The following is a 15,024-nucleotide window of genomic DNA, read 5'->3' as shown; positions in this document are numbered from 1 at the left end:
TGTTCTGTGCTAATAATTGATAATAAAATTTATGTAGCCAGATCTATTTTTAAAATAGTATTAACGGTTAAACTTAAATGAACATTATAAGCATTTACAATTTAGTCTTTCCAAATGGTTGTGTTCTATTGTGCCGTAAGTATATGTTTCTAATAGTAAAAGGACTTTTCCAGCCATGGCAAATATGTTATATTTAAATAATATTGTCAGTTTGGGTTTCCAGTTCTTGAAGATGTTACATATTAATTGGTCCTCCTGGAAATATTCTGGGAAAAGTAATCTTTTTGTGTATGTGCCCTGAAGGAAGCTGAACGGATGCTTCAAGCTGATGACGACACTGTGCACCTTCCATTTGAAGGAGGAAGTCTCTTACAGATTCCGGTTAAAGCCCTGAAATATAGGTGAGATAAAACTTTATCTTGTAAAATGTATTTTGTATACACTTCAAGTACATGAATAAACCATGTAATGCTTCATTAAAGTAGCGATCTTTATTTTTAAAAAGATGACAAAACTGGCATCTAGCATATCAACTAACCGGGGGCCTCGTGAATTCGAAAGGGAGTCGCAAGGCCCTTCCCTTTGCAGGTGATAGGCCAGACTTAGACCAGGACATTAAACCAACTCACATGCCAAGCAGACAAGAGCTACTTGTCTTGTATCACTCCTTCTGTTTTAATGAAGTTTAAAGTGAGAACACAAAACTCAGAATAGTCCCATTCTCTCAGTAGTATAGGTTTTTCCCTTCTGTCCTTTATTGGGGCTGTGTCAGCGTGTGCTGAAAGATAAACGTTGGTAATCCATTGTCTGATAACCTTCCAAATTTTGACCATGTGTAGAGGCCCTGGAACTCTCTTACTCTGCAAAGGTGTGACTTGACTATTGTCAGTGAGGGCTCATGTCACGGACAAGTTGCATTTCATACGTAGTTTATAATGTATGATTTTAGTGGTTTATATGTAAATTTAAGAACCAAATATGGTGGTAAATTCTGTCTTTAAACTCTGTGTACTTTTTTGTAGTTTTAAAGAATAAAAGTCTATATTATTTATGCACATATCTGATTTCTGGTTCCACATTTATTCTATTTCTGATTAGCGCTTGATAGTAGAAAGGTCAGGTATAGAATGTATATAGGTTCCGTTTAATAGAAAAGGTTTGTTGGTATTAACTTCAGATTTTTTTCATTTTTAATTAATCTTTATAGTTTTTATAGATGTTGTATTTAGACTTGTACATGTTGATTTGTTTTGATAGATGAATTCATAAGTAATGTTCCCTCTATAATTTTTACTGTTAATTTTCATCGTTGGTATTAAGTACTCTGTGTCACCTTTTATGATTTTCCCTCAAATCTTTCTTATGTTCTTTAAATTAAATGCCAAGTATAGATGTCTTGATATACGCAGCTATAGTGCTCTGCTTTGCTGGGTTCTGTAAATATTTGTTCAATGAATTAGTGTATTAATTTTGTTGGACTTAAGACTATAGGAGCTGCCATGATGGTTATTAGTGACTCATCAATTTGCTGAAATTATTTGCCACTTAGTCTCTCTAGTCTGCATTATCCCTTTCTCAGTATGATTATACACGGGCCTTGACAAATTTAAGTGGAATCTATACTTAACACTGTCTGATATTTAACAAAAAGGATGGTTATCTGTACATATACTTTTGGCTCTTTAAGTGATGGCACAGGCCATGATAAATGCTGCTTTGCTTAAAATTTGGTCATCAGGAATGCCAGAAATCGGCTGATCTGTTTATCTGTCATATTTTATAGTCTTAAGTAGCTTTGGATTACCTGCCATGAAAATCAAATGAGGTAATGCAGGAAAACATTTGGAAACTGCAAAACTCCATTAAACATGAAAGGAATTGATTTTTTTTCCCATGTAGTTTTATTTTGGGGAATAACAAAACATGTACTGTCTTCAGAAAAGTCTTAATTTTTAGTAATGGGAAAGTTCTTAGAGGAGGACATTTTGAAGCTAGAAAGTGCTTCAGGAATGTCTCTCTTCAGTTATTTGAAGTTGGCAACAAACCAAAGAAATGTTTAGTCACAGTAGGTAGTTGGAATGGCTCTGCCATTGTGAATTTGGGCCTTCAAATTTTTTCCACCTTAAAAAAATTGACTTGGTAAAGCACCTTTTCCTAGAGATTCTTTAAGGACCATGTTACACTTCTCTGCAGTCTTATTTCCTCGTTTATTTATTTAAATAAAGTTTATTTATTTATTTTTTTAATGTTTATTTATTTGAGAGAGAGACACACACAGAGTGTGAGTGGGGGAAGGGCAGGGGGAAAGAGAATCCCAAGCAGCCTCTATGCTCAGCTTGGAGCCTGACATAGGGCTTGAGATCATGACCTGACCCAAAATCAAGAGTTGGACCCTTAATCCACTGAGCCACCCAGGCGCCCCTGCAGTCTTATTATTTTAAACGATATTGGATTTAAAGTGTAAACAAAGCTAGCACTTTTCTAAAGGACTGCTGTTTAGTCATTTATCACATAGCTACCATCACATTGTGTATTTAAGGTCTAATGTGACATTTGTGTTTGTCACTTCTGTGCATGAAATGTTACTTTTTGGTGAAGAAAAAGGGCTTGCAAATATATTTCTATTAACTTCATAGCACTTTCCTGTGACTTGTGACTGATAACCTCGAGCCCCAGATTATTTATGGATATGATCATTATTGGATTCATCTCAAAGGAATGTTGCAATATTTTATAAAGACATGGAATGGTTACATTTTTCTCTTCCAATGAAAGGACAGTATTTCGTTCTTTTGATTTTGATTTTGATTGCCTTTTCAACCATTCTTTTTAAAGGTTTTTTTAAAAGCTATTAAAAATCAGTTTTTTTAAAAAATAATCTCAGTTTTTCTTTCTTTAACTGGGGATATTTATTTGATGAGATTGAGATTTTTGCCAGGTATGAAAGTTTTCTAATTGTGTTGAGGCTATATTTTTTATATTTACAAGCACATTAATGTAGTCTTTTATGTTATTTCAGTAATACGTTTAGAGCCAAGATGATCATCTTTGGGCATCATTGCCAATTTATAATCTTAACTCCTAGCTTTGATTATGCAGAAAGATACAATGCTTCGTGATATCTTTATAACAGAACTACATAATTCTGATGTTTTTCTAGACCTTGGTTTAAGTGCAAGACAAAGAGCTTTCTCAGTTTTAAGTTGATGAAGACAAATATTATATAGTCAAGAGCGACAATATTAATGCTTTTGCAAGTACTGAATACTAACCAAAAAGTATATTTGTTCTTTAGTGTTGATCCCTCAGTTGTTAACATATCAGATGAAATGGCCAAAACTGCACAATGGAAGGCACTTTCCATGAATACTGAGAATGCCAAAGTAACCAGGCCTAACACGAGGTAGCTGTAACTATTTACGCATTTTCTAACCATAGCCGATTTTCAGTTGACTTCTGCCTAGATAGCTATTTAATAAAACCATTACATTTAACTCAATCTGCATAAGTTTTATTCTCTTAACAAACCAGCCTTCTTCTCTTCTTTCCTTCTTCCTTTCATCTGTCTATCCATCATTTCGCTGAATACTGGAAATCAGATATGAGTGCCAAAGAAGTTATTTTTTTAAACTCATGGTTGCCTATTTCCAAAAAGAATTTGAGCCATTTTAGAATAAAAGTGAATATCACCTATGGTAATATGGAATGAATATATAAAAGATCGGAAACCATGTACAGAAAGATAATGATTAGGGGTTACATAAATTCTATAATTGGATGCTCCCTCAGTCATTCTTTCTGATGGTCCAAGCAAAAAGACACACATGATTGTTTTCCTTGTTTGGTTTTGTCTTGTTTTGTTTTAGCCTGCCATTTCTTCAGGTGAGGTAAATGTTTTCCTAGAAGATAGTTGGAAGAAATTTAATCCATGGATATAACGGTCATTCAGTTTTATAAGGGAGCATGGACTCCATAACTATTTCATACCTCCTTCCTTAGATTTTTTTGTTAGGTGCCCAAGGGTACTTGATTCCCTTGGGTCTGTGGAGAAATGAGGTGTTATCCAGCAGTGTACTCAGTCGTTCATACTCAGCAGGTATTCTGTGTCACTTTGTACCAGACTCGTTTTGTGTCGGTGTATTCTGCTTGGATATCCAATCAAAACTTTTCCAGACAAACAATCACTAGCTGTTCCTCATTAGCTATTATCTTTCTGGCCACTGTCTTTTGATAATAATTGGTTAGGTTTTGTTCATTCCTTCCTTACCTCTTCTTAGAGCTTTGCTCCTACTTAATCTCTATCCTTTTTTTTTTTTTTTTTTTTAATCATTTCTTGAGTTCTGATTCTCTAAGCTGGACTATTTCCTCCTGTCTTTGATCTTAAAAGTTTTTAAGTTTAACTCTTTGTCATTTTGTATATTCCATGCAGCTAGAATTTAGCTTGATATTCTTTTTACTCTTAATTTTCACACCTTGTCAGCACTCGTGGCTGAGATTATTTTGATAAATGTAAAGACCTTACAATAATATTATTATATCTTTTATATTTCTGCCTTTCATTCAGGTTGTTCCTCAAGTCAAAATCAAAGGGAAAGAAAGACAGTGTTGGGGTTATGTCATTTAACAGAAAAATGTTTGGGGGTTCTTCTTCAGTCTTATCTGGAGAAGGCAGCAAACCACAGTGTATTTTCATTTATGAGTTAGTCAATTAAATCCGTGTACATGGAATCATTGTATTTGATAGTAACTTGAAAATATAAAATAGATGTGTTCTGATCTTATATTTGTGAACCAAATTTGGGGAGAGAAAGTTTGTAAATGTGTTACATTTTGCAGGAAGTTATTTGATGCTTATCTATATTAGCAAAGATCACTTTTTTTTAATGGATTTGTCAGTGAAATGTCACATGCTACAACTGTTTATTTATAAAGTAAAACTAATAAACTTAGTCATAAAATGACCCATTTTAAGAAACTCCTCTTCACTTGTAAGAAAAACATTAATTTCAGTGGCAAAATATCCATTGAAAAAAATCTAAGAATTTTTAATATTTGTCTTTCCAGTCAAATTTACTGATACGAAAAGAAAGCAATAAAGTAACAAATAACAAGTCATTAGTTTATAGTATTTATAGTCATCTCAAAAGGGTGATTATGGATGCTAAGTGTTGGCCGTGTTTAGAATGTAGTATGTATCCATTTCAAAATCATTTATTCTCATTCTTTGTTTTAAATAGCCCTGAAAAGCCTGTCAGTGTGAAAATAAATTTTGAAGATGAACCAACAAAGAAATACATGGATGCTGAAACTTCATTATAGAATTGAACCAAGAGGAACTATATATATATATAGCTATACAGCTATATATATATTTTATTATATGTATATATATAAAATGTGTGTATTTCATGTCACTATATAAAACAATATTGTATGTCATGCTATTTAATGCGTGACTACTGAGTTTTTGAGGTAGTGTCTGAAGTATGCTAGGAACACCATGGAGACTGTGTATATGATGAAATAGTCTCTTAGAAATGAGGTACATGGTTCTTAACTCTTCAAATATTTATTTTGTTGGAAAAACATTTTGTGTTCTGCGGTAGAAAGATGTGGGGAAATGCATTCAATCTGCTTTCCTTGAAATCTCTTTGTCCATCAGTGGTAATTCATAACAACCTTAAGTGACGTACTTTGTCCATATATTTACAATTTTTACTTGAGTTACTAAAAATTTTTGCATATTATTTCACTTCTGTTCGTTCTTTATGGGAAGAACAGGGAGTCTTTATGCCAGTGTTGTGGGACAAATGTAACATGTCACGGCTTCTCTGCATGTGTGTTTCATTTATGCAGATAATCTGTATGTTTCATAAGCAGTGGAGATTTCTTGGCTATAAAGGTGGAACAATAGAAATTTTCTAGCTAAGAACTATAGTTTTGACATTTATTTTTAAATTTTTAAAATTTATTTTAAATCTTAAAACTCCACATTTAGGTTTATATTCCGATAGACAAGTGAAATTGCAGGTGATTTTATAATTTAACCTATAGCAGTCATAACTTTATGGATTTTAGAAGCTATAAAATGCAAATTTATAATAGTTAAACTTTGTTGCCTTTGTAGAAATATTTTCTGAATCCTAATGCTTTATCAGAGCCCAGAATGCCCACTCTGTTCTCTGCCTTTGCTGTCTTTTACTTAAAATGTGGTTTAGTTTGTATCAGGTTCAGGTCCTTGATTATTTTTCTATTACAAGTAATATGAGGAAATAATCAGGAGTCAGAATTCTCTTAATGGGTTTATGATCAGTATTACTTTATTCTAAAGAATTACCTTTCATTTTCTTGTTTACGTTGTTATTCTTTCTATTGTATAGATACTATTTAATAGATTGTTATGTGATTGCATTTTAAAATATTTTATTTATTTTAATTGATATACTTAAATATTATATAAACATTTGAAAAGATAACAAATACAGAGTAATTTAAATTGTTAATGTAAATAGTTGGTGCTCACTTGCATTTATGGTTTATTATCTGAAAGCAGTTGACAGATTTTACATCTTTGATATAAAGCACTGCCATATTTGTATTTTAAAAGGAATTTAGACATTTTATGTATAGCTCAGATTGATGGCATTCTTTCTAGTTTGTGTTAGTATTGTTGTTTTTGCTTTTCTGAGCTGCCTTTTTAACTTCTAGCACATCTTTTTAGCCATCTTTTATATACTCTTAGCTCTACATGAAATAAATAAATGTTGTTCTTGTTAAGCCTGTAGGACTGGATGAATGGGGTTGTGAAACTGATTTGGCAAGAGGATAATTTACAAAAACCAAATGAGTATTGAGAAGCCACAGAGAGAAATAGCAAAATTGTGACATGAATATTAAGATGAAAACTTTAATGAAATTCCAATGCTCCCTTTAATCATTTGTAATTAAGGTACAAAAGTATGAAAAGTTGATCTTATAGAGGATCATGAGGAATGCCAAAAGCTGATATTTTAGCAATTCTGAAGTGTTTTTCATCCGTTCTAAACTACTTACTAATAACTCAGATGTCATTTCCCATCTGAGACCGTATTGTCAGATTCTAGTTAAAATAAGGGATTTGACTTCTGCTTCACATGGGAATTTGGAAATGTAGCTACGTTTCTTTAGAAAACATAGCCAGCATCATTTGGTACTGCCTGCCGAAGAGTTTTAGACTCTGTTGGCAATCGATAATTGAGTATTACCCATGGTGCTTGTTATTCTTCGTGAGCTTGCACTGAAATGATTCCTGTTTATCCACAGCAGCATAATCATTTCCAAAGACCCCAGTATTTGCTGCTACATTTTGTAAACTCCCCTGATGGACCTGAACAAGGGGGATTTCCTCACATCATTTCTTTGTGTCTGGACACCATAGGGTTCACGAATGTTTTTATTTACAGGAAGGGGTTTTAAATTTTAAACTGAAAACTACCTGGCATCATAGTGTTTCTGTAATTTTATTTAATTATGTATAGTGATAGTCCAGTGCCAGAAAAACCATGACTTGCAAAATACGTTGCACTCAAAATGTTTTTGCTGTGTTTCTAATTGTCAATGGTTTCTGCTTTCTTTTGACTACTTGACTTACAAAATGATCTGATATGACTACTCCATTGAAGAGCAAAGGTAACTCATGTTTATTAAGTAATTAACTGCTTGTTTTACGTGGTTATGATATTTTTCCACTGTTTTTGAAAAATAGCGATCGTGGATAGTGTTCATTGCAAGACAAGTGAAAAATATAATTTACTACATATATTGATTTTTAAATGTTGCCTTAAATAGGTGTAAATGAGCAGTAGTAATTGCAATGTACTGATTTACCTCAAGGTGCAAAATAATTAAACCTGTACATATTCCATTTACAAAATAAATTAATATAAACAGCCCTGCACTTTCTTAGATGCCTTGGTTTCCAGGATGGAACTTAGTGCTACTGAATATCCTGGCTACAGAGCCACCTCAGGATTCTCTTCTCTCCACCCTGTTTTATTTATTTATAGATGTCTGTTTACAGAGACTATAATAAATCCTGATGTTGACCATCTGAAATTTACTTTCTTTTGAATGCTATTTCACTCTAAAATAGCAGCTTTTGAGAAAACAGTGAGCTAACTTCCTTATGATAAAAGGATGATTCTGTATGTTCTCTAATAATATTAGGTATGTTGAAGTGAAGCCTACAAACTTTCTAATGGGTGTGTGTGTGTGTGTGTGTGTGTGTGTGTGTATGTGTGTGTGTGCACGCGCGCAAATGATGTTAAAAATCTTAAATCTCTTAAGTTGTTAAAAAAAGCTGTGGCGTATCAATGTTCACATTTGCCAAGTCTTTGTAAAACATGTAGGACAAAATTTATGTGCTAATGCATGTGTTTATAAAGCAGATTCTTTACCATTCAGAAAGATTAACTTTTGCTTTCTCCATCCAAAAAGCATTTCTGTTTCTTCCTCATACTTTATGTATGTATATAATAGCTTTCTAAGTTTTTCCTTTCACAAAGACAGGTTCAAAATTCCTGTAAAACATAAAATGGTGTCTGAAACTGAGGTATTATGCCGGAGCTTGCTGTCTTTCGAGGATCATATCACGGACATCAGTTCTGTAAATGCGCTCAACAGTTTGGACATGTGAATCCTGTTTTAAAGTGCTCAGATTTTGGATGTGTAAGCCATTGATATAACGTTGTGATTCAAACATGATTAAATCAAATAACAATGTTCTGAATTTTATTTATGTAGATTACATCATTGTTATCATACACAGTACAGATATGTGAAGTGTCTTTTGGTTTAGTCCAACAATTATTTATGTTTTAGAAAATAAGCTTAAAGATTGTAAGGACATTGAAAATTTAAAATAGTGTTCAGAATTCAAAATTTGACAATTTTAATGTAAAGTCGGGTTTTTTTTCCTATCATATCAAAAAGTAATATAAGTATCAATAATAGGAAAACATATAGTTGGAAATGGAATCATCTACAGATCATTTTTAAACTTTAATTTAATTAGCACATACCGACTTCTACAGTTGACTTATAGCAATTGTTAAACCCCAGTGGTTTTTTTAATCAGATTTTTGTGCATTGATTTTTGTGTTGTGGCTTCTCTTTTGTTGCTTTAATATTAAAAGTTTGGGGTGTTTTGTTTGTTTTGTAGGGGAGTTATCTTCTAATGTTTACTATGTTTAAATAAATAGAAATTGAATTTTATTGTTCATTTATATAATATTTGATAGCTTGGTATAATTTCACAGTACAGTTCTAATTTTTATGCCTTTTATAATTACAATGATAATATTTTCTTTTGTAATAAAATCCAAGGTAAATCAAACATTTAAAACGTAGAACTGGGTATTTTTCATTTATATGAAGTACAAGTCTCTACCAAGTCTATAATGTGAATGATCCTGCCTTTCAAATTTGTTTCATAATTGTTAGAAGAAAACTATTTTTTAGAGATGTTATTGAAGTTGAAAGAGCAATAAAAGTCTACTGAATTAGTTGTTGGATATTGTCTTTGTACTTTGTTTATTAGAATTGCTGCGTAGCTTCTTCATGTGGAGGGATGGGGTTGAAGGAAAAATAGGTGATTTCTGTTTCCTGCTTCCTAATATTCATATATTTCAGTAAGGAGACAGAAAAGAAGATGAAACAAAATATTATGTGTTTCACAATGGCTTTTTGCTATTAAGAAATATTAAAATTAAATCCCTTTAAGAATAGACTGGTTCATTATTTAAGACACATCTATTTAGAATTTTGCAATATGATGTGGAATTAACACACGTCACATTTCATGATGTGCAGTGAGTGTGTAAATTCTGAACTCTCTCAGACTGAAGACTTGGAGGTTTTTGTTTATTTTTAATGGCTAATTATGATTTAAAACATTTTTTTACTTCTTAAAATTTTTGAAAAAATTATTTCAGAGAGGGCATGAGTGGTGGGGGTGGGGAGAGGGAGAAAGAGGGGGAGAGAGAGAGAGTGCGCACATCTTAAGCAGGCTCCATGCTCAGCGCATGAGCATTTTGGGGGCGCCTGGGTGGCTAAGTCCATTAAGCATCCGACTCTTGGTTTTGGCTCAGGTCATGATCTCACGGTTCATGAGGTCGAGCCCTTCATTCGGCTCTGTGCTGTCAGCACAGCTTGGAATTCTCTCTCTCCATCTCTGCCCCTCCCCTTCTCGCTCTCTCTCAAAACAAACTTAATTTTTTTTTGTAAATATTAAGTTTTGGGAGATGTAGTCACTGCACTAATTGACTCATTGGTCATTTTGAGCAATATTAACATGAGATTGAGTAGGTCTTATATTTGAAGAAATATGGAGCATCACTGTGGATAAAATTGGGCTCTGGATTCAAACTGTATAGGTACTACTGCACAGAACTGTGTAGAATCATGTAGGTTCTACCCTGCCTGCGTCACTTAGCCAGCTGTGCCAGTAACCAGCCGGGCAGCTTAAGAAACTTACATCTCCATTTCACACTTCTAAACTAGAATGAAAAATAATGACTACCAGACGATGTGGTGGAATAGTGAAATAGTGTGTGTAAGAGGAGCACTGAATATTTTTCATTTTTTAAAGCTTGATAATGGGAATCATCTTTTGAAAGCTTTAATGACATTGGTTTTTGTTTCTGTTTTTGTTTTTTTTCCCCAAGAAGCTTCAGACCTTCACAAAAGGTGAAGAGACGTGCCTATGCTAGGTGAGCGGCACAGATGTCTTGAATGCCAGGTCCCTTTTATTTTCACAACACCCTATTCTCATTGCCTGAAGTGTGCAGTGCACTCGAGTAGCCAAAAATGTGTCCCCGCCGTATGCAAAGCATGTAGTGTTGATCCTTTCAAACTAACCTACCCTTTGCTTTGGGAGAGAATTGGTTTTCGTCCATAGCACTTCTTGAAACTAAGATGAAGCAGCTCTTTTCCCATTTTACTTCACCCATTTTACTTCAAATGCAAAAGGTTGGGCACGCCAAGTCCAGGAAAATCCACCGAGTTGAGGAAGCCTGTCCCCAGGCTAGTAGCTCTTGGTCCCGGTGACTCGCTGCTCTCTCCAGCTTGCAGCCTTGGGGCTAGAACCTGCGCGTTCCATGGTTGCTACGGTAACCCTGGGGCAGGTGTCACCCGTCGCCATGGCGCTCGGTACGCCGCAGCACGGCTGTTCCTGATTGGCCGAGGCGCACCGGCGCAGCGGAAGAAGAGGTGTCGGCATTGGCTCAGCCGGCGCCGGTTGGTGGCCTAAAGCGGGATTTGATTGTGCCAACGGTGCGGCCGGGGTGCAGTCCCCGGGGTGGAGGGGACCGGCGGTGGGCGGGGCGGGCCACCCCCCGATCCGGAGCCGCCGGTGGCAGCAGCAGGGACGATGAGGAAGAGGACTTAGAAATTGGCCTACAGGGGGGACGCTCCCTCTGGCGCGGTGAGTGGGGCGGGAGCGGGCGTTCCTCTGTGCCGGCGCGCGGTTTGAGGCAGGGTCTCCAAGGAGAGGCCCGCAGGTCCTTGAGGAGCAGCCCCGAAGCCTCCGGGCGTCAAGCTCCACTCGCCTTGGGCTCGGGGCAGAGAGTGCGGGCTGTCGCGGGTAGGCGAGCCGCCGAGAGCCCGTCTCCTAGCAGGTGGGTTGGTGTCGGGCGGGGGGATGGCGGGCAAGTGCATCAACGGTGTTGGATGGCCCGTCCAGCTCCAGGAAGGAGTTATTTTGGTTACGTGGCGCCTGAGTGTGTGTCTTCCGATCTTTCCCGATACGCCTGCCGTTTTCCGCCTTCCCCTTCTGTGATGCTGCTTTGCCCCTCTGCTTTTCTGCGCCACGTGGGGCGAGCCTGTCCGCTTCCATGCCTTCAGGCCTCACATGCCTGCCCCCCTTCATCTCCAGCCCTGGGCTGCTCCATTAAGGCCCAGACCCCCAAATTCAGCTGCCAGTTAACTCCACACGTGTGTAACCCTAAAAGCCATCTCCCTCCACTCCCACCAGCCTGCCTCACCCTTGGATTCCCTATCTTGGGCAGCCCTATCCGTTCAATTACCAAAATCCCATTCTGGGCAGTATCTTTGACATCACCTCTTCTTCCGCATTTCCATCAATGATCAAGTCTGTACCCTTTTTAAAAAATACTTATTTATTTATTTATTTATTTATTTTTTATTTAGAGAGTGAGTGGGCGGGAGGGGGGCGGTGTGGGCAGAGAGAGAGGAGAGAGAATCCCAAGCGGACTCCACACTCAGCACAGAGTCTGATGCGGGGCTCTATCTCACGACCCAGGAAATCATGATCTGAGCTGAAATCCGGAGTCCGAGGCCCAATCCTCTGAACCACCCAGGCGCCCCAAGGGTATATCTTCTAAATAGCTGCCAAACCAATTCCCACATCACCATCAACATGCTCACTGTATTCTCACCAGTCCCTTGGTTAAGTTCAGCAGCGGCCCCATCTTTCCCGCTTCCAGCCTGGCCCTATTTTAATCCGTTTTCCCCATGAGTGTTAGAGTGGCCTTTCTAAATAACGTGAGGCCAGCTCGCTTCCTGCCAAGACCCTCCATTATCCTACGGCAGCCTCCTTAGTCAGGCCTTCCATCAGCCATTCTGTCTTGTCCGTTCCCAGAACACGCCATGTTCTCTCCCGTGTGTGGCAATTGCACCTATTGTTCACACTACCCACGGTGGACTCCAATTTTTGCAGCCTCCCCAACCCCGTTCTCACTTGCTCCCCAATCTTCCTCTGTGTGTTGCCTCGTTACTTTTCTGCTCCCTTCTCTAGACCCTCTCTGCGAGGCCAGGGGCTCTGCCTGTCTTACTCAGCACTGTTGTCTCTCTCTCAGCCCCATGCACAGAGTGGGGGCTCAACAAAGACTGGGTAAGTGAATGAATCCCTAAAATGAGAAGGCACCGTTCTTCATGACATCCCTATGAGTTCCAGGAAAGTCAGAAATGATTTCTGGCCAATGAAGCTTTTGTGTACAAAATACGGAAGTTGAGCTGATGGGTTTTACTTACATTTTAAGACCCTTGGTGATTGGAAACTGTTTCAACTCACAGTCTTTCATAATCATTAGGATGGTCGCTATTATTATATGGTGTATGTTTCAAATGGGAAATAGGGACTACAGCATAGGTTGTAAGAGATAAGCTTTGGAGTCAGAGATACAAGGAATTGAATCCGGGCTTCAGCATTTTAGTTCAGTGGCCCACAGCAAATTACTTAACCTCTTACAAGCTTCTTCTTCCTCTTTTTTTTTTTTTTTTTAAAGTTTGTGTATAATAATTTTTTTTTCAAGTTTGTGTAAAAATAAATATTTTTGAGAGAAAGAGACAGAGAAAGAGAGAACAGGGGAGGGGCAGAGGGAGAGGGGGAGACAAAGAATGCGAAGCAGGCTCCAGGCTCCGAGCTGTCATCACAGAGCCCGATGCGGAGCTCAAACTCACAACCTGTGAGATCGTGACCTGAGTCGAAATCAAGAGTGGGATGCTTTTTTTTTTTTTTTAATGTTTCTTTATTTTTGAAAGAGAGAGAGAGAGAGAGAGACAGAGCACGAGTGGGAGAGGAACAGAGAGAGAGGGAGACACAGAACCTGAAGCAGGCCCCAGGCTCTGAGCTGTCAGCACCAGCACAGAGCCTGATGCAGGGCTTGAACTTGTGAACTGTGAGATCATAACCTGAGCTGAAGTTGGACACTTCACTGACTGAGCTACCCAGGCACCCCAAGAGTTGGATGCTTAATGGAACTCAGCCACCCAGGGGCCCCAGTCAGCTTCTTTATCTGTACAGTGGGCTGATAATAGCACATATTTCATAGGATTGTCTTAAAGATTAAATGTGCATACTTCCTATCAAGTGCACAGTGCCTTATACTTAGTAAATTTTCACATATTTACAAAATTGAAATATTTACATGGATGTTTGCAGCAGCTTTATTCACAATTGCCAATATTTGCATTTTAGTGGGTAAATGGATAAACCATGATACAACCAGACAATGGAATATTATCCAGCACTAAAAAGGAATGAACTATGAAGGCTTGAAAAATCATGGAGGAACTTTAAGTGGAGGAACACTCCATTAAGTGGAGGAACACTTTATTACTAAGTAAAAGAAGCTAATCTGAAAAGGCTACATGTTGTATGATTTCCACAATATGACATTCTGGAAAAGGCAGAATTTTGGAGACAGTAAAAAAGATCGGTGGTTGCCAGGGCTTGGGGGTTGGGGAGAAATGAATAGACAGAGAACAGAGGATTTTTAGGGCAGTGAAAAGACCATATGATATTAGACTGATGGATACATGTCATTATATATTTGTCCAAACCCATAGTATGTACAACACGAAGAGTGAACCCTAAGGTAAACTGTGGACTTTGGGTGATCATGATGTACCAATGTAGTTCATTCTTGGTATAAAAATTGTTTTGTTTTTTTTTAATGTTTATTTTTGAGAGAGAGATAAAATGAATAAACATCTCTCTCTTCTCCTCCCCCACTTGTGCTCTGTCTGTCTCAAAAATAAATATTAAAATATATATATTTAAGTCATTTTTATTTTTTAAAATTTTTAACGTTTTTATTTATTTTTGAGAGAGAGACAGAGAGAGAGAGAGAGAGAGAGAGCGAGCATGAGTGGGGGAGGGGCAAAGAGAGAGGGAGACACAGAATCCAAAGCAGGCAGCAGGTTCTGAGCCATCAGCACAGAGCCCAACGTGGGGCTCAAACTCATAAATTGGTATAAAATGTACCATTCTGGGGGTGTCTGGATGGCTCAGTCCAGCTCAGGTCATGATCTCACCGTCCAGTCCATGAGTTCAAGCCCTACGTCGGGCTCTGTGCTGACAGCTCAGAGCCTGGAGCCTGTTTCAGATTCTGTGTCTCCTTCTCTCTCTGCCCCTACCCTGCTCATGCTCTGTCTCTCTCTGTCTCAAAAATAAATAAATATTAAAAAAATCTTAAAAATGTACCATTCTGGTGAGTGATACTGTTAATATGAGAGGCGATGCAG

The 15,024-nt window shown here is 37.4% G+C and overlaps 2 protein-coding genes across 31 annotated transcripts in view; both read left to right on the top strand.

Annotated features, from left to right (window-relative positions):
* The window catches only part of SLC4A7 (solute carrier family 4 member 7), a 110,621-nt gene extending 101,070 nt beyond the window's left edge, over window positions 1–9,551 (top strand). For 12 of the 17 annotated variants that reach the window (XM_045436380.1, XM_045436391.1, XM_045436388.1 and 9 more), the window contains 3 exons: window positions 304–401; window positions 3,296–3,403; window positions 5,238–9,551. In XM_045436380.1, coding sequence (XP_045292336.1) covers window positions 304–401; window positions 3,296–3,403; window positions 5,238–5,319 — 288 coding nt within the window. In that variant the 3' untranslated portion in view covers window positions 5,320–9,551. The remainder of the gene's footprint in view (window positions 1–303; window positions 402–3,295; window positions 3,404–5,237) is intronic. The other 5 variants (XM_045436382.1, XM_045436393.1, XM_045436381.1 and 2 more) reach the window with 1 other exon arrangement.
* Window positions 9,552–11,266: 1,715 nt separating this feature from the next.
* NEK10 (NIMA related kinase 10) overlaps window positions 11,267–15,024 on the top strand; it is a 231,216-nt gene continuing 227,458 nt past the window's right edge. For 7 of the 14 annotated variants that reach the window (XM_045436360.1, XM_045436366.1, XM_045436359.1 and 4 more), the window contains exon 1: window positions 11,267–11,461. The gene's annotated coding sequence lies outside the window, so the exon portion shown is untranslated. Of the gene's footprint in view, window positions 11,462–11,528; window positions 11,655–15,024 lie in introns of those variants that run through there. The other 7 variants (XM_045436363.1, XM_045436367.1, XM_045436362.1 and 4 more) reach the window with 2 other exon arrangements.

The sequence above is a fragment of the Leopardus geoffroyi genome, chromosome C2 (assembly GCF_018350155.1).
Source record: "Leopardus geoffroyi isolate Oge1 chromosome C2, O.geoffroyi_Oge1_pat1.0, whole genome shotgun sequence".
Taxonomy (NCBI): Eukaryota; Metazoa; Chordata; class Mammalia; order Carnivora; family Felidae; genus Leopardus; species Leopardus geoffroyi.
Note: the sequence above shows the minus strand (reverse complement) of the source record. Positions and strands in the feature narration are given on the sequence as shown.